The sequence below is a fragment of the Ipomoea nil genome, unplaced genomic scaffold, assembly GCF_001879475.1.
Source record: "Ipomoea nil cultivar Tokyo-kokei standard unplaced genomic scaffold, Asagao_1.1 scaffold2845, whole genome shotgun sequence".
Taxonomy (NCBI): Eukaryota; Viridiplantae; Streptophyta; class Magnoliopsida; order Solanales; family Convolvulaceae; genus Ipomoea; species Ipomoea nil.
In genome coordinates this window covers 3,227,643-3,252,167 of record NW_017619273.1, presented here as the reverse complement: position 1 = coordinate 3,252,167, position 24,525 = coordinate 3,227,643, and the positions used below count along the sequence as shown (strand labels likewise).

The 24,525-nt window shown below is 37.5% G+C and overlaps 2 protein-coding genes and 1 long non-coding RNA gene across 4 annotated transcripts; 2 read left to right on the top strand and 1 right to left on the bottom strand.

Annotated features, from left to right (window-relative positions):
* The first annotated feature begins 653 nt into the window (after positions 1-653).
* On the top strand, positions 654-2,798 carry LOC109160041. The gene is made up of 3 exons (XR_002050677.1): positions 654-742; positions 1,855-1,858; positions 2,786-2,798. It is a non-coding gene; the product is annotated as an uncharacterized LOC109160041 (long non-coding RNA).
* Positions 2,799-5,809: 3,011 nt separating this feature from the next.
* LOC109159839 lies at positions 5,810-9,768 on the bottom strand. Its single transcript, XM_019307951.1, has 2 exons — positions 7,558-9,768; positions 5,810-7,288 (listed from the first exon to the last, which is right to left on the bottom strand). Exons 1-2 carry the CDS (start codon positions 9,766-9,768, stop codon positions 5,810-5,812), a joined length of 3,690 nt encoding a protein of 1,229 aa, XP_019163496.1.
* A 4,460-nt stretch (positions 9,769-14,228) lies between these two features.
* On the top strand, positions 14,229-24,407 carry LOC109160274 (DNA topoisomerase 6 subunit B). Of its 2 annotated transcripts, XM_019308568.1 has the most exons (19): positions 14,229-14,508; positions 14,603-14,655; positions 15,222-15,319; positions 15,424-15,529; positions 15,713-15,847; positions 16,005-16,056; positions 16,388-16,452; positions 16,750-16,856; positions 17,126-17,228; positions 17,370-17,455; positions 17,587-17,783; positions 17,962-18,077; positions 18,137-18,222; positions 18,318-18,390; positions 22,932-23,023; positions 23,182-23,320; positions 23,398-23,492; positions 23,578-23,752; positions 24,017-24,407. In XM_019308568.1, exons 1-19 carry the CDS (start codon positions 14,391-14,393, stop codon positions 24,161-24,163), a joined length of 2,043 nt encoding a protein of 680 aa, XP_019164113.1. In that variant the 5' UTR covers positions 14,229-14,390; the 3' UTR covers positions 24,164-24,407. The 2 variants fall into 2 exon arrangements, with proteins under 2 accessions (XP_019164113.1, XP_019164114.1); XM_019308569.1 differs by lacking the exons at positions 14,229-14,508; positions 14,603-14,655 and having other exon boundaries at positions 15,718-15,847.
* The last annotated feature ends 118 nt before the right edge of the window (positions 24,408-24,525 follow it).

The following is a 24,525-nucleotide window of genomic DNA, read 5'->3' as shown; positions in this document are numbered from 1 at the left end:
TTTTCCAGGTTCATGGATGAATTTGGAGGTACCCTCCCCCCTCCCCACACACACTATAAAAATGTATTTTTTACCATTTTATTTCAATTTAATATCTTAACTAACTAGGTAAAAATTAAATATTGGACCCTTTAAAATTTGAGGTCCTATGCAAACAACACAGCCCAACATCCGGCCCTGCCTCCCCCAACTTTTCTTCTTTGGATCACCTTTGGTAGTCTTTTTTGCATAATGAAATACCAAGAAAGCATGTAGAAAATTATAAAAAAGAAAAGAATGTTATAAATAATATTGATGGTGGACAATATTTGTAACGGACACATTTAGTGACCATTATGTAGACTATTTATCATTCCTTTATATTGTGTACCCTTGGATTATGTATGAGGATGAATGAGAATATCCCTCCCCATTCTCTGTACTTTTCTTCTCTCTACAGTTTGATTTCACAACAAAGAATAGTATTGTGTGAGCATTTGGATTTGACAAATTCATACAATTTGAAATTTATTGTATGAGTAATTGGGACATAGCATTAGGATTCTTAAAGAACCACATATATTAATTTTTCAAACTGTAATTGAGACAACGCTGGGAATAAACTTTAAACATTTTACATATAGGAAAGAAAAGTAGTATTGTGTGAGCAATTGATACATTTTTATGCAATCTATGGGAAATTACTACAATTAAGCAGCAAGTGAAATGCCTAAAGAAGAGAATAGACAATCAGAGTGGCATGGTTTTATGAAGCATGTGTTATAAACTCTCACAGCACGTTTGGTTCACGGAATGAATTTGGAGGGAATAGGAATGCTATTTCACATGGAACGGAATAGGTAAGGAATAGAATAAGAATTGTATTCTGTTGTTTGGTTGGCTGAAGGAATAGACTTTATTAATTGTATTCCAGTGTTTGGTTGGTTAAAAGAATAGAAATGGAATAGGTTTTAAAGACACAAATACCCTTATACAAAATAATAATAATAATAATAATAATAATAATAATAATAATATGATTATGATATACTGAATATTTTATATATATATATATATATATATATATATATATATATATATATATATATTTATTTATTTATTTATTTATTTAATTAATTATTTATTTATATATTTAATTATTTATTTATATTTATATTTATATACATGTATATGCGTGTGTGTAAGAGAGAGAATAATGATAATAATAATAATAATAATAATAATAATAATATTATTATTATTATACAAATACATATTTATATTTATATTTATTTTCTCACTTATCCCACATCGGTTAGAGAAGTAAGGAAAGGAGCCTCAAGGCTCCATAATTTCAATTGCAATGCTCATCTGCTAGGCAAGCTTGCAATGCCCATCCGCTAGGCATGCAGATGGGCAGACTACTTAATTTAGGAGCCAGGCTCCATAATTAAGGAGTCAGTTAATTTCTTTTATTTACATACATACATACATACATACATATATATATATATATATATATATATATATATATATATATATATATATATATATATAAACTGTCAAGGGATGCCAATTGCAAACGCTGCAAAATGTGTGTGTGTGTGTTTGTGTGTGTGTGTGTGTGTATATATATATATATATATATATATATATATATATATATATATATATATATATATATATATATATATATATATATATATATATATAATATATTATATTTATTAAATAAATATAAATATTATATAATGTGTAAAGGGTATTTTGGTATTTGTAATATAAAAGCTATTCCCAAGGGCATGGGAATAGCTAATACCAAGGCCCCCCCTAGGAATGGTTATTCCCCTTGCGAAGGTAATAGCTCATTCCTAGGCATGTTACTCCCATGACAAAATGATCCAACCAAATGATGGAATATGTCTATTCCAAGGAATGTTATTCCATTCCTGACTTATTCCATGAACCAAACATGCCATTATGGAAGTAGCATTCTTGGGAATGAGCTATTTCCTTTGCATGGAGAATAACCATTCATAGGGACCTTGGTATTAGAAGAAGACGCATCACTAATTTTCTTGAAAGAATTTGACATTGCTAAAGGGTGTTGCTATTTGCACCCCTTTTGACCAAAATAGGGTATAAAGTACATTGAAAATATAAAAAAGTAGTAATTTATAATACATACATAGGTGGTGCATATAGCCTAATGGGTGGTCAAAATGCTATTTGCACCACCTAGTCAAATTGCATTTATTAGATTTAAGTAATAATTAATTAATTCAAAATTTAATTCTTTAAAAACTAAAAAAAAAAAAAAAAAAAACAAAACGGTCACCTTCTCCGGTGAGAAGGCAAGGGATTGCCTTCTCACAGCCTAGTGGGTCGCCTTCTCACCGGAGAAGGCGACCCACTTGGCTGCCTTTCGCAAATTATGCTGTGGACTCGTGTCCACAATGCATTGTGGACACGAGTCCAAAACGACGTCGTTTTTCGAAAAAACGCGGCATTCCAGTTTAACAAAAAAAATTTGATTTTGTCTCGCCGTTAACGGCGTTATTCGTTTGTGGCATTATGAATGTACAATTATGGTATTATGAATGTACAGTTATGGAATTATGAATGTAAGTTATGAAATTATGAACACAGAGCTTTGACATTATGGACTTACAATATTATGAACATATAGTGATAAAATTGTGAACATAGAGCTCTAAAATTGTGAACATAGAGTTTCGAAAATTATGAATGTACAGTTATGGAATTATGAATGTACAGTTAGGGAATTATGAATGTACAGTTATAGAATTATGAATGTATCGTTATGGAATTATGAATGTACAGTTATGGAATTATGAACACAGAGCTCTGACATTATGAACTTACAATATGAACATACAGTGATAAAATTATGAACATAGAGCTCTAAAATTGTGAACATAGAGCTTCGAAAATTATGAATTTAGAGTTATTGAATTATGAATGTACAGTTACGGAATTATGAATGTACAGTTATGGAATTATGAAGGTACATTTATGGAAGTATGAATGTACATTTATGAAATTATGAACACAGAGCTCTGACATTATGAACTTACAATTATGAACATATAGTGATAAAATTATGAACATATACTCCTATAACGAAGCGGTCTGAAATTTTTTATTTTTATTTTTTAAAAAAGTGAAAGATAACAGTGCCACTAACGGCACCGTTACCGTGTCCACATTGCATGCTGGACATGGGTCCATAGCATAATGATTGACTGCCTTCTCACCGGAGAAGGTGACGTTTAGTTTTTTTTTTTAATTAATAATTTGATTATAAAAAAAATATAAAATAAATATTAGTCTTTGACCACATTAAATGATGGTGGTGCAAATAGCAATTTTTAATGAGCACCACCTATAAAGTGGTTTGATCTATTAAATAGGTGATGCAAATACTAAACGAGGTGGTGTGAATAGAATTTCCCATTGCTAAATATTAATCGTATTTTTGTACCATAAAAAGAAGACTTATCGAAACTCCCTTTCACATCATAGCTCTCTCAATCACCTTGACATTTAATTTTAAAGTTATCCTTATTTTGAGTGAAAAAAAATTGCTTGACCTCTAATTCACGATACTTTTACATAAAAACTAATGGATGACTATTAGTTGTAACTCTATAGCCGGCCCGACTCTGTGCAAGGGCAAGCTGGACCCATTTTGGGAGGGAACCCACCCACCCCCTACGTATGTTTATATAGTATATTTATAAATATAAGTAAACAATATACACAAATTTTATACAAAGACAATGTGACTTAGTTGGTAAGTAATGTTATTTTTGTTATAAAGGTTACATGTTCAAAATTTGTTATTGACACTCTAAAAATATTTTTGCCCTATATACTTTATAAGAGTAATTTATAACCACACTTTTGATAAATTTTATACTTATATTTATAACATGTATTTTTTCGTGAGCGTTATAATGAGTTATGAATTGTAAAGATTATATTTTTTGATTCAGTTATGGAAAAAACAAATTAAAAGATAGAGTTTTTTTTTTTTTTTTTTTAAATGAATCATCTAGTCAATGTCATTTCAATATAAAAAATGTATGATTTATAATGTGTTTTCTATTCAAACCATTTTATTCAATTAATTATGTTTCATATTTTGTTATGAATATTTTTATCGCGTTTTAAAATATTTTGATTTCTCACCTCCCGTCAAAAAGTTTTAAACTCTGTCAATGTTTGTAAGTTTTGTTTTATAAATTTATATTAGAAATTAATTTATTATTTATTATGATAACAATTTTTATTGTTTGTAAGTTTATTTATTTAATTTTAAATTTTTTATTCTTTTTTATAAATTATAATTATTTATTTATGAAGACACTGATGCAATTATTGATTATTTTACACTTAAGAAAAGTATCTATAATTTTTTTTATGATTATTGTTGTGTATGTAAAATTTTTAAAACTTTGTGAATCTTATTTCAAGTTATTTGATATTAGTATTTTTTTATGTAATTTAAATTGTAGGTATAAAACTATATGTTAACTTTAGGTAGGCCCTATTTTTTTCCGAGCCTATAAAATGATAAGATCAGGCCTGCTCTATAGAAATTCACAAATTATGCCGTGGAAACGTGTTCACCATGCTTTGTGAACACGTTCCAAAACGGCGTCGTTTTTACCGAAAAAAAATTAGTTAATGTGCTGTTAACGGCGTTTTGCATTCTATGTTTAGATTATGAATTTACATTTATTAAATTATGAATTTCCTGTTATGAGATTATGAATTTACAGTTATGTAATTATGAATTTTCTGTAAATTCATAATCTCATAACAGAAAATTCATAATCTCATAAAAGAAAATTCATAATTTCATAACTGCACATTCATAAATCCATACCTGCACATTCATAATTTATGAGTGTTGAAGAAGCTTGCGCGAAGAGGAAGTGAAACTGCGAAATGTGAAAATGAAGAAGAAAAGTCGCGCTGTTAATTAAGAAAAAAATAATAATAACGGTGTCACTTACGAGCACCGTTACCGTTTAGGACCGTGTTCATCATGGATGGTGAACACGGTTCCATGGCATAACGATAATAGAAATTCAATTGTTATGCCGTGAGCACGTGCTCATCTCGCATGGTGCACACAAATCTATATCCATAATTTCTATACTGTAGATCCATAATTTATATACTCTCAGTGAGCCAAAATTTATACTTTAGATTCATAATTTTAGCTCATCGAGAGTCTAAAAAATTATGGATTTACAGTATAGAAATTATGGATATAGATTCGTGTGCACCATTGCATGTGCATGGTGAGCACGTGCTCACACCATAATTTGTGATAGAAATTGAATGACTTATTGTGGTAGGCTTGTAAGTTGAAGGCCAAAGCTGTTAGTGCCTCAAATTTAGAGGACTTTTAGTGGAATTTACTCTTTTTTTTTTTTTTTTAATTTGACTGCAAGTTTCTTGTGTGTGTCAAGTTGGACATAAGGGGAGAGGTCAATGTGAAAAAGATTCACGTCATCTTATATACGTCCTAGTAAAGTAAAGTTCAAGGGCCTATATTCAAGAATGAAAAGGAAATAAGTGGTATAAAGACTAAAATGTCCTTGTGTAATAATAATAATAACAACAACAACAACAACAACAACGACAATGAGAACGACTCAGCCCAAATACATACAGCCCATATATTAGAACCTCCAACCCGTTTCAACCCAAATCTTAGCATTTCACTTTGTATCCTCCATTTCACCTTCCACAAGAATCTACATTTTTTTTTGAAACAAACGAAACCATTCTATTAATTGCATAATAAATCAGAAATACAATCAGGTGGCACATGAAGCCACATCCCGGAGCCAGTCATAGAATCGGTCGCCCGAGCTAACGCATGAGCTACACAATTCGCTGTTCTCCTAACATGGGATAAAGTAGAAACCCCAATGTCCTTAGCAATCGAACGACATTGCTTTACAATCAATCCTATGTACGAAAAATCATTACAGTTGGAATTAAAAGCAGTACATAAATTTAAACAATCCGACTCGAGAATAATGTTATTAAAATGTTGCTCCCTCAACCAGTTCAACGTTGTCATGACTGCCAAAGATTCGGCCACAAAAGGATCGCGGTCGTTGCCCAACCTACCGCCACACGCAGCTACAAACCATCCTTCGTGATCTTGGATGATTGCACCATAACCTGCGCCGTGTTCGAAAATGGCCGCATCCACATTACACTTGAGGACGTTTGATGGCGGTGGTGCCCATAGATGTCGTGCAACTGAACTCGCTGCGGTATTGCGTCGCTTGCCAAATGTCGAGCTCCAGGTAGACTGAAGTTCAACAACCCGATTCCGTGACGCCAAAGAGGGAGGGGATTTATCATGCCAGACCACATCGTTTCGAACTTGCCATATTGTCCAAATTACTGCTGCTTGCTTTGTCGCCTCTGTTCTCGATGGATTACTGATCACAAGCTGCAAATAGTTGAGGAAATCAAGCCCTCTTAGAACATCAACCTGCTCCCATACCTCCAGTGCGAAACTACACTCACAGAACAGATGACTCACCGTCTCAACCAGAAAACCACAAATTGGGCAGCCTCCACCGATCCACACCCTCTTTTGTCTTAGAGCGTCGCGTACTGGTAGAATACCTCTAGCGCACCTCCAAAGTAGATTCTTTACCTTGGGCGGTATTGGTAGAGTCCAAAGAGCATCCCATGCCTGAAAAGTGCCCCCAGTTTCATAGAGTGTCGTCTCGTTCATAAGAAGTTGATAGCCGTGTTGGACCGTGTATCGGCCACGAATATCGCCTACCCATCTCCAGCAATCCGGAATATTGATATTAATTGGGGTGGAAAAAATTCTAGCGACATCCTCCTCGTTGAAAAGGTCCCGGACTACTTCCTCGTCCCATCGGCCGTGTGCGTCAAGGAGACCATTAACAGTCGCATGGCGGAGTTCTTCAATGCAAGGTGTAGATAAGGATGTGGTGGACGAACTTGATAACCAAGGCCAGCCCCATATCAGCGTGTGCAAGCTATTACCAACTCGTCTCGCTATTCCCAACTGCAGCACCTGTTTCCCGGCTAAAATACTGCGCCACAAAAAGCTGGGATTTCCCCCGATTTGTGCCTCCATAAAGTCCGTTTTAGGATAGTACTTTGCCTTCATTATTCTGCTTACCAGGGACTCAGGTTGGGTTAATAGGTGCCAACCTTGCTTTGCCAATAGTGCAATGTTAAACTGATGCAACTTCTTAAAGCCCAGTTTCCCCTTAGATTTTGGTGTACACATCCTGTCCCAACTAAGCCAGTGAATGCCTCGAGTATGATTACCACCACCCCCCACCAAAATCGGTTGAACATTTTTTCTAGAGTATCGCAAACACGTAGGGGAAGTAAATAAACCGACATAGTAAAAATTGGAAGAGATTGTGCAATGCTTTTCAGAAGGACTTCTTTACCTGCCCGGGATAAAAATCTGTGCTGCCACGCCCCAATTCTCGACCGGATATTATTTTCAATATATTTGAACACAGCTACCTTGTGTCGCCCGAGTACAGAAGGTAGACCCAGATAGCGACCCAGGTCCTCATTCTCGTGAACACCAAAGAGATCAGAAACCAATTCTCGCGCCTGAACCGGAGTATTACGGCTAAAAACTGCGCTGGACTTATCGAAGTTTATGAGCTGACCCGAAGCCGTGCAATATAGATCAAGACAATTTTTAACACGTGAGGCTTCCTGTGGATTGGCCCTGAAAAAGAGCAAGCTGTCGTCAGCAAAGAACAGATGAGTGATGGCCGGAACACCCCTAGCCACCCTCACCCCATGAATGTCTCCCCGCTCTTCTGCCTGTTGCAGAAGAATAGACAGGCCCTCCGCGCAAAGTATAAATAAATAGGGCGACAAGGGATCACCTTGTCTAATACCCCGAGTGGGACAGACCTGACCCACGGTCGTTCCATTCACAAGAATAGAGTAGTTCACTGAAGTGACACATAGCATTAATAAATCCGTCCAATCTTTTTCAAACCCCAACGCCCTCATCATTCCCTCTAAGAAGGACCATTCCATCCTGTCGTACGCCTTAGCCATATCAAGCTTTAGCGCAGCCCACCCTATACTTCCCCCCGTCTTTCTACGTAAATAGTGCCCAATTTCGCCAGCCACTAAAATATTGTCTGTTAGGAGTCTGTCCGGGACAAAAGCACTCTGAGAGTGAGACACTATGTGTTCCAGATGTCCTTTTAATCTATTTGCCAACATTTTAGCTAGTACTTTGTAGATGACATTACAGAGGGCAATCGGCCTCAAATCTGACACCTTAATCGGATTAGATTTCTTGGGGATTAATACGATATTAGAATCGTTAAGACCTAAGGGAAAACTCTTAGTTTCCACACATTTGATGAGAAAGACAGCCAAATCATGTCCGACCACCGGCCAGAAATGCTGAAAAAAAGCCGGTGACATACCGTCAGGGCCAGGGGTTTTTTCAGGTGCCATGTCAAAAAGAGCTGCTCTTACTTCCGCGATCGTGAATGGTTGTCTCAGAGATGAATGCATCTCGTCTGTCACCTGTTCACGAACCCGATGAAAGAGGTCAACGCTACAAGTACTAGAGCTAAAAATAGAAGTATAGTACCTCAGGACTTCTGCATGCATTGCTTCGCCTTCTTGCCATATGTCGTTGTGATCTTGTAAACGCAGTAGCTGGTTCTGTTTGCGGCGTGCCGTAGCGGTTTTATGGAAGTATTTTGTGTTTGCGTCGCCATGCTTGAGCCAAAGCTGTTTGGATCTTTGACGCCAAAAAACTTCTTCAGATTTGAGTAAACCCTCCAGCTCATCCTCTGCCTCCCGAAAATTCATAATTCCTTGGGGGTTACGATCCTCTTTCAAGTTGACCAGAATTCGGCGCAGATGTTGAATACGGACGCCAAATCTCCGATGGTGGTCACCGCCCCATCTTCTCAGGTGTTCGCCACATGTGGTAATGCGGGACTGAAAGTCCATTCCCCGGGATAATCGCCAAGCATCGCCAACAACCTTAGCACAACCCTCCTCCAATAGCCAGGCTGACTCAAATTTGAAAGCCCGGGGTGCTGCGCGAACAGGTTCTGCATCTAATTTCACCATAATGGCACAGTGATCAGAAGACCTGGCAAAAAGATTATGAACGACCACATCCTCGTGCATATCCATCCATTCTGTAGTGGCCACCGCCCTGTCCAATCGTTCCTCCACCCATTCTTCGGTGCCGCGACCCTTCTCCCAAGTAAATCTGCCGCCACTCATTCCCAAATCAATTAATTGACAATCGCCGAACGCATCATTGAAGCCCTCGATCAGTGAAGCCGGATGGGGATGTATGCCTCGTTTCTCCGAATGACAAGCAATGTCGTTGAAATCGCCAACGACCGCCCACGGTAGAGGTGAGTCGTCCTTGAGTTGCCGAAGAAGATCCCACATGACGTGTCTGTTCGCCCGATCAGGTTCGCCGTAAAAGCCGGTGAGCCTCCAGGCCGGTCTACCGGGCAGTGTGATTTTCATGTCAATATGATTCTGTGAGAATCTAATTAAAGATGCCGCAGCCGCATCTCGCCATAGAAAAGCGAGACCCCCGCTCATGCCCGTCCGTTCCACGCAAATCTTGCCGTCAAAACCCAAACTTACACGCAGTTCTTCTACTTTATTAGTGGTTGCCTTTGTCTCCATCAAGAAGACAAACATGGGCCGGTGTTTGGACGTCATGTCCAGAAGTTCTCGAACTGTTCGGGTACCGCCCAGACCCCGACAGTTCCAACTGAGGAAACTCATCCGTCTTGGCGAGCCTGGTCTGCCAGACCAGCAATTCCAACATTTTTTGAGGTCTCCCCCATTGTGATATCAGTACCTGTAAGATCCACATCCTCCCTGCGTCGTTTGAGATCACCTTGAATTTCCCCTAGCGCTTCCATCTCTGCCAGGGCAGATGGTGTAAGACCCGCCGGTGGAACAGCCGAATTACCCACCGATGGGAGAGTATTAGAGAGCAGCCAGCGTGCCCCCACTGGTTTGACTTGACGCCGAGGACCAGCCCGCATCCATGAGCCGAAAGGGAAATCCTCGGGAAGAATTCCTTCATCGTACACTACCCGGCAAAATTTGTCTGAATGACCGAGCATTCCACAGCAATAACAGAAGGTGCTTAGCCGTTCGTATTTGAAGGTCAGCCAGTGTTCAGTCCCATCACGGCGTTTCAATTTCATTCGCCGTTTGAGGGGAGATGCAACGTTCAGTCGTACGCGAATGCGATAATAGCTTTTCTAAGACCCTCCAAAATTGAACGGATCTGTGGCAATGAAAGTGTCGATATCATTCCCGATTTTGGTGATGAAATCGGTTGAGGCGTACATCGCCGGTAATCCATGGACCTGGATCCAAAAAGGGACGGAATCCAGTAGCACGTCTTCCGGTCGAGCCCCCACCGGAACCTGCTCGCAGATCAGAAAGTTGTTTTCAAAGGACCATGACCCGTCATCAATCACCCGCTGAAGATCCCTCGGGTGAGGAAACTGAAATAGGAAGAGCTCGTCTGTCAGAGCCATCGCGAACATGCCCATGACTGGGCGCCACACGGAGGCGAGCACCTGCTGCAAATGTTCGAATCTGATCTGTCGATCCGTGAGGAGTCGAACGACCAGATTATTCTGGATCGTGGCATCCGGAGTCAGCGGTATCTCTGGCGCCTCCAAACCCCCAGCCTCTTCCGCAGCCAAAGACAAACCGGCGCATTGTTTCTCAATTTGGGAGAGATCCATGGCGATTGGATACCAGGGAAACGGATAAAGAATTAGCGGAAAAATAACACACAGCATGATCAGGACATCCATCGGGGACGATTAAAAAAAGCAATAAACAACAACCCTAGACGCCTAGGGAGAACACTCTCTCAGAGCACGTATGAGAGAGAGGGCCACGTTTGAAGGTGGAGATCGCCGATCACGATCGGAGATGGCGGAGAGTGCGGAGCATTACGAGAGCCTTCTATCATAGTACTTGTTCACAAGAATCTACATTAGTTCTTTATTTGTTGTACATCGAAGTTCATATTACCGACCGGTGGACGACAACATCTATCGACCTTTACTTCTTGCAAGGTAAAATTAGACTTTGAAAACATCCATCGACCTTTACTTTTTTTTTTTTTTCCTGAACAAAAGCTTCACAATGTAAATGTTTAATCTCACTAAGTCAGGTAGTACTCGAGAAAAGGCATAGATGGGGCTATGAATTTGTGCAGGAATGAAGCTAAAATTAAAGAATAACTACTAGGAAAATAAATAAATACACAAAAACTATTCCTGGGCTATTAATGTGCATAATTTTCAACAATTTTGGTGTTTTATACTTGATTAGAAGAGCTAAACCACAAAATACACAAAAACCAAGTGATTACACAGGTAACTACAAATTCAATACAATTTGCTTGCACAATTTACTCAAACATGAAACTAAACTCTAAAAAGCAAGAATACATATGGCATTTGTACTTGTTTGTTATTTCTTTTGCAATTTTTTGTTGTCAAGATGTTGTTGTTTGATATATTCTTGGGAATTTTGTGGATGAAGGTGTCCTTGGATGAACTATACAGTCAGATCCAGCAACTTTAAGACGAAAACATTCAAACCACTGTTGTAGCTGAATTCGTAGTTCTCTTCGATGATAATCCTGAAAAACTACTCAACCATCTCAACATACCTCTGTAAGTTTCCTTACTCACCCCACACTGCATACATAATTATATACAAGTAATGTATAGGGAATGATTACTAATAGAAAGGCTTGCAGTCAATAGCAGTCCACTTCTTTTAAAAATTATGGATTTTTTTTTCATTTTAAGTTTCAACAGCTTGTACTCAAATGGTTATGCATTCAATGCATCTACATTAGTTCTTTATTTCCTGCTAATTGTTTCCTCTTGTTAATGAATTAATTAATTATTTTCGACGGCGAAATATCGCAACAACTCAAATTGATGAACTAAGATGTATTTATATAGGTACATGGACAACTATCATTATAGGATATTAATGCTAAACCAACGATTTAATTTCCAATGCATCTCGGAAATAATACATGCATTAATACAAAGCAGCCTGCAAATATACATATCAACGGTCGTCGGCTGATGCATCCAATGTTGGATAGAGCCGTTGAAACGGTCTCCCGGGGCTGGACGGACCAAAACACACCAAAGCCCGCCTTTGTAGCGGGGCGGGCTAAAAAGCCCGCCTCTTAGTGGGTTTAGAATGTGGCCGCCCCGCCCCGCCATGCCAAAGCCCGTTGGCGGGGCGGGCCAGCCCGCCAGCCAATATTTTTTTTGTAATTAGAAAAGATTTGCTGTATTGTAGGCTTGTAGTTACACTAATGTGTAACTGTTTTAATTTTAAAAAATGACATGCAAACTAACAATATGTATTAAATACTAAATATCAATACAAATTCAAATAACTAACTAAAAGAAATTATCCAAACTTTCAAGTTTCTATTCTACATTAGGAATTAAAATAAAATAGTTTTGTAAATACTAAACTTCTAAAACTCATAATTCATCAACCATTATATCATTCAAATCATGTTCTTCTTCTCCTTGATCTCTATCATCATTGATTTGGAAATTGGGAATTGCGAATTGATTTGCGAAGCCTACTGCAATATATATTTTTTAATATAGATTAGCAGGCTGCGGGTTTATCGCCTGACCCGCCTCGCTTGGGTCCGTGACCCAGGCGGGGTGGGCTAAAAAGCCCGCTTCCTAGCGGGTGAAATAATCAAGAACCCGTCCCTTACCTACGGCGGGACAGGACGGGTCGACTCGGCGGGTAAAATCCATTTTGACTGCACTAATGTTGGATAACGAAAAGTTCGAAAAACATTTATTTAAGGAATAAGGCTCAAATAGGCCACTCAACTGTACACCAAAGTGCAATTAGGCCATCGAAGTAAAAAAAAAAAAATGCAATTGAGTCATTGAACAACACAAATTCATGCAATTAGGTCTAAAATGACATGTTTACCTGCTGTGGAGGTTTTGAATTTTAAAATAATTTTAAATAAAATAATTAATTAAAAAAAAAAAAAAACACGTCTGGAGACTAACCCTGCGAACTTCGTCTCCCTGGCATGGCCGGAGATGTCTCCGGCCATGGAGACAGAGACGAACTTCGTTTCCTCGATGGCCGGAGACGTCTCTAGCCCAGGGAGACGATTCGTCTCCACGGCCGGAGACGTCTCAGGCCATGGAGGAGACGAAGGTCTCCTGGCCATGGAGACCTTCGTCTCAACGGCCGGAGACGAGTTTTTTTTTTTTAATTGATTATTTTATTTAAAATTATTTTAAAAACTATTTTTTAAATCCACAACTGCCACGTCAGCAAAGTTTAAGGTAAACATGTCATTTTGGACCTAATTGCATTAATTTATGTTGTTCAGGGACCCAATTGCATTTTTTTTTAGTTCGATGGCCTAATTGCCAATCATTATTGTGTGGACCATGGTCCATACAAGTTGTGTGGACCATATTTTGTATATTGTAAAATAATGTATATTCAGTACAAAAATAATGTACATTCAGCACAAAAATAATGTACATTTAGTATATTAAAAATGTATCTTTTGTTATGGTTCACATAACACTGTGTGAACCATGGTCCACATAATAATTTGTCCCTAATTGCACTTTGGTGTGCAGTTGAGTGGCTTATTTGACTTTTATTACTTTATTTAATTAAGCCAAATATTGTAACAGACAAAACGATATTATTTGGGCGGAAACTTTTTCCTTTTTTTATTTATCAAAAAGGTTGTGTTTTATTATGATATAGAGGATAGAGGATAGAGGATTATTATTATTATTATTATTATTATTATTATTATTATTATTATTATTATTATTATTATTATTATTATTATTATTATTAATAATGAATTATGAATTATTATGATATGATGTTGAGTACTTAAACTGATTTTTTCCTTCCCGCCTTAGGAATCAACATCTCGAGCTTTCCAGTTTTCACATATACGGGAGCCCCAACACTTCCACGTTATAAACCGCAAGATCCAATCATCTACTGGGGCCCACGTAAAATCATTCATTGACTACTGAAAGTCAAACAAACCATCAACCTTTCGGTAGAGCCGACCATACCGTAATAAAGCTCCCAATTTCGGTCTCGGATCAGTCAAAACCCGAACCCTAGTTCGCAGTCTGTGGTAAAAAAAAGGACCGTTGAATTAAACAGAAAATAAGAAAAACAGAGCATAAAACAAACCAAAAGCTCACTGAAATCGTGGTGAAAATTGTTTTTGGACTTGGAGGAGAACGAAAATGGAGGTTGGAGAGAGCAGTGAGAGTCCGGTGGAAACGAAGACGAAAAGCAAGGCCAAAACCGCTCGAAAACCCAAAGAAAGCGCGCTAAAATCCAAAGAAAGCGCGCTAAAACAAAGTATCTTCTGCTTAATTGTTTCCAATTTCAGCTTCTTTCTATTGATTTTCACTCTCTGGAATTTAGAATTTGTTTCTTTATTCTTATTTTGCAGAATCTCCTGCTGAGTTCTTTGCGGACAACAAGAACATCGCTGGTTTTGACAATGTGAGTTACCGGTTGCCATTTGTATTCTATATTTGAGTGTTTGTTCTAGTCACATTTATTATTAAGCTCTAATAATTCTGTGCATGCTTTCACTACATTGTAAAGAGGTGATCGGGATTGAGTGCTGGGGAGTGGTCAGAAATGCTTTCGAGACTGAATGTGAATGGCGGAGTTATATGGAAATTGAGATGTGCTAGATTAGTTATGTGATTTTTGATCAGTTGGGATCTTCATCTTGCAGGGATTGGGGGTATTGGCCTGTTGTTCTGGAAATTAATGGGAAATTTTCTTGGCTGGTTGATTTTATTGAAGTAATTTTCTGTGTGTGTAGTGCCTTTAAGTTTTGATTTGTCAATTTGGTTCTGTATATGCTGTTGTGCTGAGTTTTTTGGAGTAGTGCGAACAATAAGATTCTTCTTATAAATAAAAATTAAAGGGAGGGAATTTAGTGAAGTAGAGTGATTAAGATCTTTGTAACGATTGACCTATCAAAACAGATATTTGCAATGGTCCCTCCATACTATTAGGATTTTGCTTCTAACTTTCAGTACTCCTTGGTTTTACAGCCAGGAAAATGTCTGTATACTACAGTGAGGGAACTTGTTGAAAATGCTCTTGATTCTGCTGAATCGATCTCAGAACTTCCTGTTATAGAGATAACAATGTAAGTTATTTGAAACTATGCATTTTTGGTTAAGTGATGAGTACATCTTGCATAGATATGGATAACTTAAATTTTTGATTTGATCATGCTCTTTGCTATTGTAGCGAGGAGATTGGGAGAACGAAGTTTAATTCCTTGATTGGCCTGGCTGAACGTGATCGTGTTGATGAAGCGTTGTATGATGATTTTGAGACAGCAAAGGCTCGAGAGGTTCTGTGCTTTTCAATATTAGTTCCAACAAGCGGGACAGTTATTTTGCAAGCTTAAGTTGATATCTGCTAATACTGAATTCATACAAAAGTTTAGGACAACAAACTATGCTGACAGTTAGGCATTAATACATATATACGGAAAATTAGTTTTATGATATTGTGTATGTTATCTTGGCTTTAGAAAAGACTTGCCAAGGAAGCTCGACTTCAAGAGATTCAGGCAAAGAATGCTGCTTCTGGGAAGAAAGTAAAAGAACAAACAGCTGCGAAGGCCAATAAAAGTCGTGAGGCTTCATATTACCGTGTAACATGCAATGTATGACTTTACTCTCATTACACAAGCTATGTTTTGAAGGTGGCTTATTAATGAAGAAACTAGTTTTAGGAATCCGATTTCCATTTGGCATGATTCTCAACTGCATTGCACTGGTTTTTGAAGGAAAATTGTCTTATTAATTTGGTCTTTGATATAGGATAATGGAAGAGGAATGCCACATGATGATATCCCTAACATGCTTGGACGAGGTATAGTTGTGATTTTTAATGATTAGTTGCTTATTTTGCTTTTATTAATGTAATATTGGCATTATTTCTTTATAATAATAATAATAACAACAACAACTATTATTATTATTATTATATTGCAACTATTGCTTTCTCCCCAACCTTTTTTGCAAAAATATATAAATTAAAAAAAAAAATAAAAGAGGGTCAATGGGGAGCAATTAGAAGTACTTAGAAGCACATTTAAGCATCTAATCCTAATTAAGGAGCTCAAAGGTGTTTAATACTTTAATAACTGTATGGTCACTGTATTTGTTTGTGTTCTAACTTCTAATAACATTCTCTTCTTCAGTGTTGTCTGGGACAAAGTATGGCTTAAAACAAACACGTGGAAAATTTGGACTTGGTGCAAAGATGGTAGGTTTTATATTGAATAACTTATTGGCTCCAGATAATTTGATGCCTGCACTTGCATTTTCCTTGTGTTTTCTTTGTGTTCTGCTGGTAGTGATAGATTATTTCCAATAATCTTCCTTACATTCATATACAATATGTCCCAATAACCTTTCTCATACTCTTATATGATATGTTACTTTTACCTCATAAATTGAGCATATGAATGCCCTTATATGATATTCATTGTCAAGTAATCTCACACTCTTTGCTTGATGGTAATCTAGTGCATTGATTTTCTCTCTTCCCTTCATCATGCAGGCATTAATTTGGTCTAAGATGAGTACAGGACTTCCAATTGAGATCATGTCTTCTATGAAAGGACAAAGTTATACTTCATTCTGTAGGCTGGATATAGATATTCATCGGTACGACTTGTATTGACATGGAAACTGTGCTCAGTTGTTCAAAGCAACAAGTATTGTCATGCTGAGAACTCCTTCTCCCCATATGTTAAAGCCTTCTAACATCAACTAATAAAACAGACAGAAGAAGCATTCCTTTACTAAAGATTCAATAAATGAAAACAAAGTAAATTTGCTCCAAAGAACAAAATGTGCATTATTTGTTTATTTTTATTTAGTATGATCTGTAAGTGTTTGTCTTGATTTAATGCTTTTGTCATTCATATATTCAGGAACATCCCCCACATTCATGTGCATGAAAAACGACAGAACAAAGAAAAGTGGCATGGAGCTGATATCCAAATAGTAATTGAAGGGAACTGGACAAGTTACCGTGTATGTGATGCTTAATTTTGATTTTTGAGTGTTTCAAGTTAACAAATAATTTAGTGCAAAATGCAGCTCTCTTGTTGTAGTCCTAGGTTGCTATCATGCTTCTTATTCATGTTACTTATTTCTCTCTCATTGCATTTACAGTCAAAAATACTCCACTATATGCGTCAAATGGCTGTCATTACACCCTATGCACAATTTCTTTTCAAATTTATATCAGAGACCCCAGAGTATTCTCTCTCTCTCTCTCTCTCTCTCTGTGGCTACCTTCTTTTTCTTTTCCATTTATCTTTATGATATAATATGTATTACTATTTCAGCATATCTTGTGGTTTCACATTGGTCCTTTAATTTTATGAAGCAAAAATGTGACCATAAAATTTACGAGGAGGACAGATATAATGCCTCCTGTTCCTCTTGAGACAAAGTACCATCCATCTGCTGTTGATATACTTCTTATCAAGCGGCTAATTGCTGAGACATCAAAGCAGACCCTCCTACAATTTCTTCAGCACGAATTTGTGAGCATTGGGAAATCCCATGCAGAGCGTTTAATTGGTAAACACTTTTACATTTAACCTGATAGCTTTTATATTTCTAAATTCACTCTACACACACCAAAAAAACAAAGTTAAGCATATGAGGGCTTCTGAAAATTACCTGGCTACATGTTTAATACAATATTTTTATTCCTAATGAAATACTTTGCAAAATAACTTTTGATATTTTGTTTTAGGGGAGTTGGGTCCAGATTTTAGCCCCAAAATGCTGGTCAAATCATTAACTTCACAACAGATAGTTCGAGTCCATCAGTTGTTCCGTCAAGCAAAATTTGATGATCCTACCGGTGATGTAAGTCCTGCTTTACAAATCTCTGTCTTGCTGGTGTTAGGTGACTAAGCCATTTGCAGATTCTTAGTCCTGCAGGTGAATACAATTTGCGGCTTGGAATTATAAAGGAGCTGCATCCAGATATGCTTGCTACTTATTCGGGAAGGTGTTTTATCAAAATTTTTATCTGTTTATAGGGATTAGTATGCTGTCTATTGAGGTTTATATGATTGCTTTATATTTTCTTTCTCCCATTCGCAGTGCTCAAGTATTTGAAGGGCACCCTTTTATTGTAGAAGCTGGAGTTAGTCTGGGTGGAAAAGATGTGAAACAAGTAAGACGTCCCCTTCTGGGCAGCTGCTGTTCTACAGCACATATCCTGTAGCAAAAGTGACAGGCTAATTACTAGGGTGTAGTAATAAGAAAAATCCAATGCAATATATTCTTATTTGATTTTCATTTGCTAATTTCGTATTCATATTGTTGGAATATTAAAAGTCTTGGGCAGCTCACTAGCCTTAGTAATTAAATGGGCAGCTCACAAGCCTCAGTAATTAAAGCCTTGGGGAGATGAGTAGTTTCTTTATTTATTATTGTTTACTTTTGTAGACCTATATATAGACTTGTAACTTGAAGTTAGATACAATACAAGAACCCTTTCTAGCTTTTAACATGGTATCAGAGCCTCTTTTTTGGGGCCTGAAATTTCTCTCAAACACCTACAGCCGATGAACAGTGGTGACTGTTCATCATCCCTTTTCCGACAAAATTTTCCAACTCAGTTTGTCCCTTTTCTGCGATTATATGGTGATTTTTTCATATTTTTCTGAAAGCTATGGCAAAACATGAGAGTTTAAACAGCATGCTGAAAGTTGCAAGGACCAACTTGTCTCATACTGCTCTTGCATTAAAATCTGATTCATCTTGGATTCTTGATTCTGGAGCCACTGATCACATTTCTGGTAATCTCTCATTTTTCTCTAATATTGAGTTCTCAGATTCTCTTCCCGATGTCACATTTGGTGATGGATCAAAAGGAAAAGCTATAGGAATTGGAAAAGTCACCATTCATTCTTTGTCTTTATCCAATGTCCTTTACATTCCTGGTTGCCATTTCAATTTGATTTCAGTTAATCAACTTACTCACTCACTTAATTGCCTTGTCACCTTTTCTTCTGATTCGGTGGTTATTCAGAACCGTCAAACAAAAGGGACGATTGGTGTAGGATATGAATCACGAGGTCTATACCATCTTTCATGTTCTGCCAATACCAAAACAGCTTGCTCGGCTTCTATTTCACCCCTTCTTAACCATTGTCGTTTAGGACATCCTGACCTCAATAAATTAAAACAACTGGTTCCTGGATTGTCGAATTTAAAAACCATAGAGTGTGAATCATGTCAGCTTGGGAAGCACTCAAGGGCTTCATATCCTAGTAGAGTGAATAAGAGGGCCAATACCCCATTTTCTTTAGTTCACTCTGATGTTTGGGGACCGTGTCGAGTTTCATCCACTTTGGGTTTCTCATATTTTGTTGTCTTCATTGATGATTTCTCTCGATGCACTTGGGTTTTTCTAATGAAGAACCGTTTTGAATTATTTGATGTGTTTCAAAAATTCTACAATGAAATTGTGAATCAATTTGGGGCATCTCTCAAAATCTTACGCAGTGATAATGCAAGAGAATATTTTTCTGACCCTTTCACTTCTTTCTTTTCCTCAAATGGAATACTTCATGAATCATCATGTGCTAGAACTCCTCAACAGAATGGAGTGGCTGAACGAAAAATTCGTCATCTTGTTGAAACAGCTCGTACTTTGCTTATTCATAACAAGGTACCTAAGAATTTTTGGGGGCATGCTATACTTCACTCTTGCTATCTCATAAATCGTATGCCTTCCTCTGTTTTGCAAGGAAAAATTCCTCTTCATATCTTACGTCCACAGGAACCTCTCCATAAGCTTCCATTGCGAATCTTTGGGTGTACTTGCTTTGTTCATAATACTTCTCCAGGGCGTGATAAACTTGATGCCAAGGCAATAAAATGTGTTTTCCTTGGGTATTCTCGCCTCCAAAAAGGCTTTAAGTGTTACTGTCCTAGAACACACCGGTTTTATACCTCTTCCGATGTTACCTTTTTTGAAACAACACCTTTTTTCTCTTCCACCTCCGTTGAGTCTAATTTCCTAGGGGAACCCATTGAAATCACAGAAATTCTCCCTGTTCCTACTTTCTCAGAACCTATATCTCCCACTGTTCCTGAAAGGACCATACCTATTCTTGAAAGAACTATTCCAACTCCAACCATTCAAGAGGAAGGACATATTCCACCGTTGTTGTACACCTACCAACGACGCAATCGTCAAGATTCCCAAGAGGATAGACATCCAGTTGAGTCATGTTCTACATCATTGTTACCCAATGATGCTGCCCAAAACACCACGACAGACTCTCCCATTGCCAGTCGGGTAGGTAAAAGATCCACTCGAAATCCTTACCCTATCTATAATTTCCTTTCACAAAAACGTCTGTCTCCATCATATTGTGCCTTCATTGCTAGTTTGTCAACTGCTTTTGTTCCAAACAATGTCAAGGAGGCATTAACTAATCCAGGGTGGACTCAAGCAATGGTTGATGAAATGAATGCACTACATTCTTCCGGGACTTGGGAGTTAGTACCTTTACCTCCTGGTAAAACTGTGGTTGGTTGTAGATGGGTGTATAATGTGAAGGTTGGTCCAGATGGACAAGTTGATAGACTCAAAGCTCGACTTGTGGCTAAAGGATACACACAGGTTTTTGGCATTGACTACACGGATACCTTCTCACCGGTGGCCAAGATCACTTCTATTCGCCTCTTACTCTCAATGGCAGCCAACCATCACTGGCCACTGTATCAGTTGGATATAAAGAATGCCTTCTTACATGGGGATCTGAATGAGGAAGTGTATATGGAGCAGCCACCTGGATTTGTGGCTAAGACAGGAGCTAATCTTGTTTGTCGTCTTAAGCGCTCTCTCTATGGGTTGAAGCAATCTCCACGTGCCTGGTTTGGGAGATTTAGAGATGTGATCCAACAATTTGGCATGATTCAAAGCAAGGCTGACCATTCTGTTTTCTATAAACATCTACTTGGAAAAAGTATATATCTTGTGGTTTATGTTGATGATATTGTCATTACAGGGAATGATAGTGAAGGAATAAATCAGCTTAAGAAACATTTGTTTCAACATTTCGAGACAAAGGATCTTGGAAAATTGAAATATTTTCTTGGTATTGAAGTTGCTCAATCCAAACAAGGTATCTATGTGTCTCAACGAAAATATGTTTTGGATATTCTTGAAGAAACAGGAATGACAAATTGCAAACCAGTTGACACACCCATGGATCCAAATGTCAAACTTCTTCCAAGACAGGGGGAGCTCCTATCCAATTCAAGTAAGTATCGGAGATTAGTTGGCAAGCTATTGTACTTGACTATCACTCGACCGGACATCTCCTTTGCTGTAAGTGTAGTTAGCCAATTTTTGCAAGAGCCATGTCAAAGTCATTGGGATGCAGCCGTCAGAATATTGAGATATGTGAAAAGGTCTCCAGGTACAGGGTTGCTCTATAAAGATCATGGACATACAGAAATTGTTGGCTATACAGATGCAGATTGGGCTGGATGTCCTTGGGATAGGAGATCAACATCAGGATATTGTATTCTATTTGGAGGTAATCTTGTCTCTTGGAAAAGTAAGAAACAAGATGTGGTTGCACGCTCAAGCGCAGAAGCTGAATACCAAGCAATGGCACTTGGAATATGTGAGCTAATTTGGGTTAAACAACTTCTTACAGAACTCAATTTCTATAAGCATGGTCCTATGAAATTAATTTGTGATAATCAAGCAGCGCTCCACATTGCGTCTAATCCTGTCTACCATGAAAGGACTAAACATATTGAGGTTGATTGCCACTTTATACGAGAGAAGGTCGCATCCGGAGACATTGTTACCACATTTGTTGGGTCAAATGATCAACTTGCTGATGTTCTCACCAAATCTCTCCGTGGACCTAGGATTGAATACATTTGTAGCAAGCTGGGAGCTTTTGATTTATACGCTCCAGCTTGAGGGGGAGTGTTGGAATATTAAAAGTCTTGGGCAGCTCACTAGCCTTAGTAATTAAATGGGCAGCTCACAAGCCTCAGTAATTAAAGCCTTGGGGAGATGAGTAGTTTCTTTATTTATTATTGTTTACTTTTGTAGACCTATATATAGACTTGTAACTTGAAGTTAGATACAATACAAGAACCCTTTCTAGCTTTTAACACATATGATTTAATGCCGTATGCTGTTGCTGGCAAAATGACTGAGATAACAGTTTATGACAATGCAATTTTCTAGATTATTTAAAGAAACATAAAAAGGGAGTAGTGGGAAAAATCTCATAATGACCAAGTTGCAAGATGTGGCATACTGTATCTTACTTGCATGCTTTTAATTGCTGTACCTAATTCTCTGACTGTTGGCTAATTACATCTGTAGGGTGAGGATATCCAATGGTCATTAATTCTTGCTGGCACATAATTCTACAGTAAATAGACAGCCTTGATTCCAGCTAATGCACCTTCAGGCTTTTGAGCCATCTTTTCTTTATCAATTTTCACACAATAACTGGCTAAAGAAGTGAATGTCTTTTCGTGTTGATCAATTTGCTGAGAAGGAAAATTTCAAGATTATTCACTTGAGTTTAACATTCCATTCACCTGATTTAAGACTTTCTTTGAGTTCAGTGTCTTAATCTTTTAGGTGTTTTGCTTCTTTCCATATCTTGATGATCTCGTCTTTTCTTAAATTATATTTACATACTGTGTTTAATTACATTCTAGGGTCTAAATGTCTTTCGATTTGCTAACCGGATTCCCCTTCTATTCGAGCAAGGAGCTGATGTTGTTACCCGAACTGCTATGAAAAGGATCAAGTAAAATTTACAGTCTACTATTATGCTGCTTAATTCTAGTTTCTCAAAAGATGTTGCTAGTTCACTGTTTGTTCTCTGAAATATGGGGCAGTTCTTTTTGTTTGCCTCTTAAATTTGGTTGGAACTGCAGAGGGCCAAACTAAATAGCCTCTTTTCAGTTGGAACAGTTACAAGATCAACCAGGCACAAGACAAAATTGGCATCTTTGTCAGCATTGTAAGTACCAAAATTCCTTTTAAAGGGACTGGCAAGGAATACATTGGAGATGACATAAGCGAGATAGCTTCTGCTGTGAAGGTAGCTTTTTCATGGTTACGATGCATAACTCATATAAGAGTTTTCCAGTCTTAACCATGTTACTTTTTTTTTTCCAGACAGCCATTCGGCAGTGTTGCAGTCAGCTGAAATCCAAAATTGTAAAAAGAATACAAGCTCGAGAGCAGCAGGAGAGAAAGCGTAATTTGAGCAGGTATGATTGATCCACTCGGGAGTCGGGAAGAAGTAATAATATGAGAGTCTTTAAACAAACCCAAAACTAATTGTATACTTTACAGGTACATCCCTAATGCTTCAAATGCTATATTTGACGTACTCAAAGATATGGCAAACCAACATGCATCCAAAAAGAAGCGCTTTGAGGGTGAGGATGCAGATTTACTGAAACAAGTTTCAGTTAATTCAGTAACAAGAGAAACTCTGAAAGAAAAGCTTGCCCAGCATGTTGAAAAGGTGAGTTTGGATGTGCACACCATGTCGTATGTAGTATAGTATGCATGTTCCAGCCAAACCCATTCTTAAACAGAACAATGGAACAAGCACACACATGGATGGAACTGCTTGCAGCTATATTTCAACAGAAATTTAAAATCTACCCTACAACTTGCAACCACTATTGTCTGTTTTCTTATTTTCATGGATTTACCCACATTGTAAACAAAGAAAGTGTCATACTTCTTTGGGAGTTATCTGATGCTTGTTGAAAATATTTTGCAGGTTGACTATGAGATGGCCCTGGAATATGCCACACAGACCGGGGTAAAGGAAGAACCCCGAGAAGACATTTACTTGCAAGCGCTAAGCGATGATAAAAGGTTCACCGACTTCAATAGCCCCATATTTATCTTTAGACTCTTTCATTAAGATTTATACACGCCTTACTTTCCCAGTCCATCACTGAATTATGATTATACCAACTTCATTTGGGAGTTACAATTTGCTTGTACCGAATATACAGTAGAAATTTGAGAGAATTAAATTAGTGGCCATAAACGTTGGTACTATAAGTCTATAAAGGATCTGTTCTTACAAATTACTGTATCTTGTTTATGAAATAGTCATGAATAATTTTATGTCAAGTAATACACGTTCAGTTGAATATCTTAAATAGCATTCCCTTCTATCATATACATATTCCATTTCCTTTGGTATAATGCATGCAGGTTTATAATGATAATGTATATAATGAACATATAGTTTATTTTGATTAATATCTAGTTCAATTC

What these genes read in the sequence shown, in the direction of transcription:
- LOC109159839 (XM_019307951.1), bottom strand. Translation starts at nt 9,768, where the DNA reads ATGACGTCCAAACACCGGCCCATGTTTGTCTTCTTGATGGAGACAAAG. An exon ending in CTGTACTCGGGCGACACAAG is followed by an intron (nt 7,289 to 7,557) that starts GTAGCTGTGTTC and finishes CCAAAATCTAAG; the next exon opens with GGGAAACTGGGCTTTAAGAA.
- LOC109160274 (XM_019308568.1), top strand. Translation starts at nt 14,391, where the DNA reads ATGGAGGTTGGAGAGAGCAGTGAGAGTCCGGTGGAAACGAAGACGAAA. An exon ending in ACATCGCTGGTTTTGACAAT is followed by an intron (nt 14,656 to 15,221) that starts GTGAGTTACCGG and finishes TTGGTTTTACAG; the next exon opens with CCAGGAAAATGTCTGTATAC. An exon ending in CCATGCAGAGCGTTTAATTG is followed by an intron (nt 17,784 to 17,961) that starts GTAAACACTTTT and finishes ATTTTGTTTTAG; the next exon opens with GGGAGTTGGGTCCAGATTTT.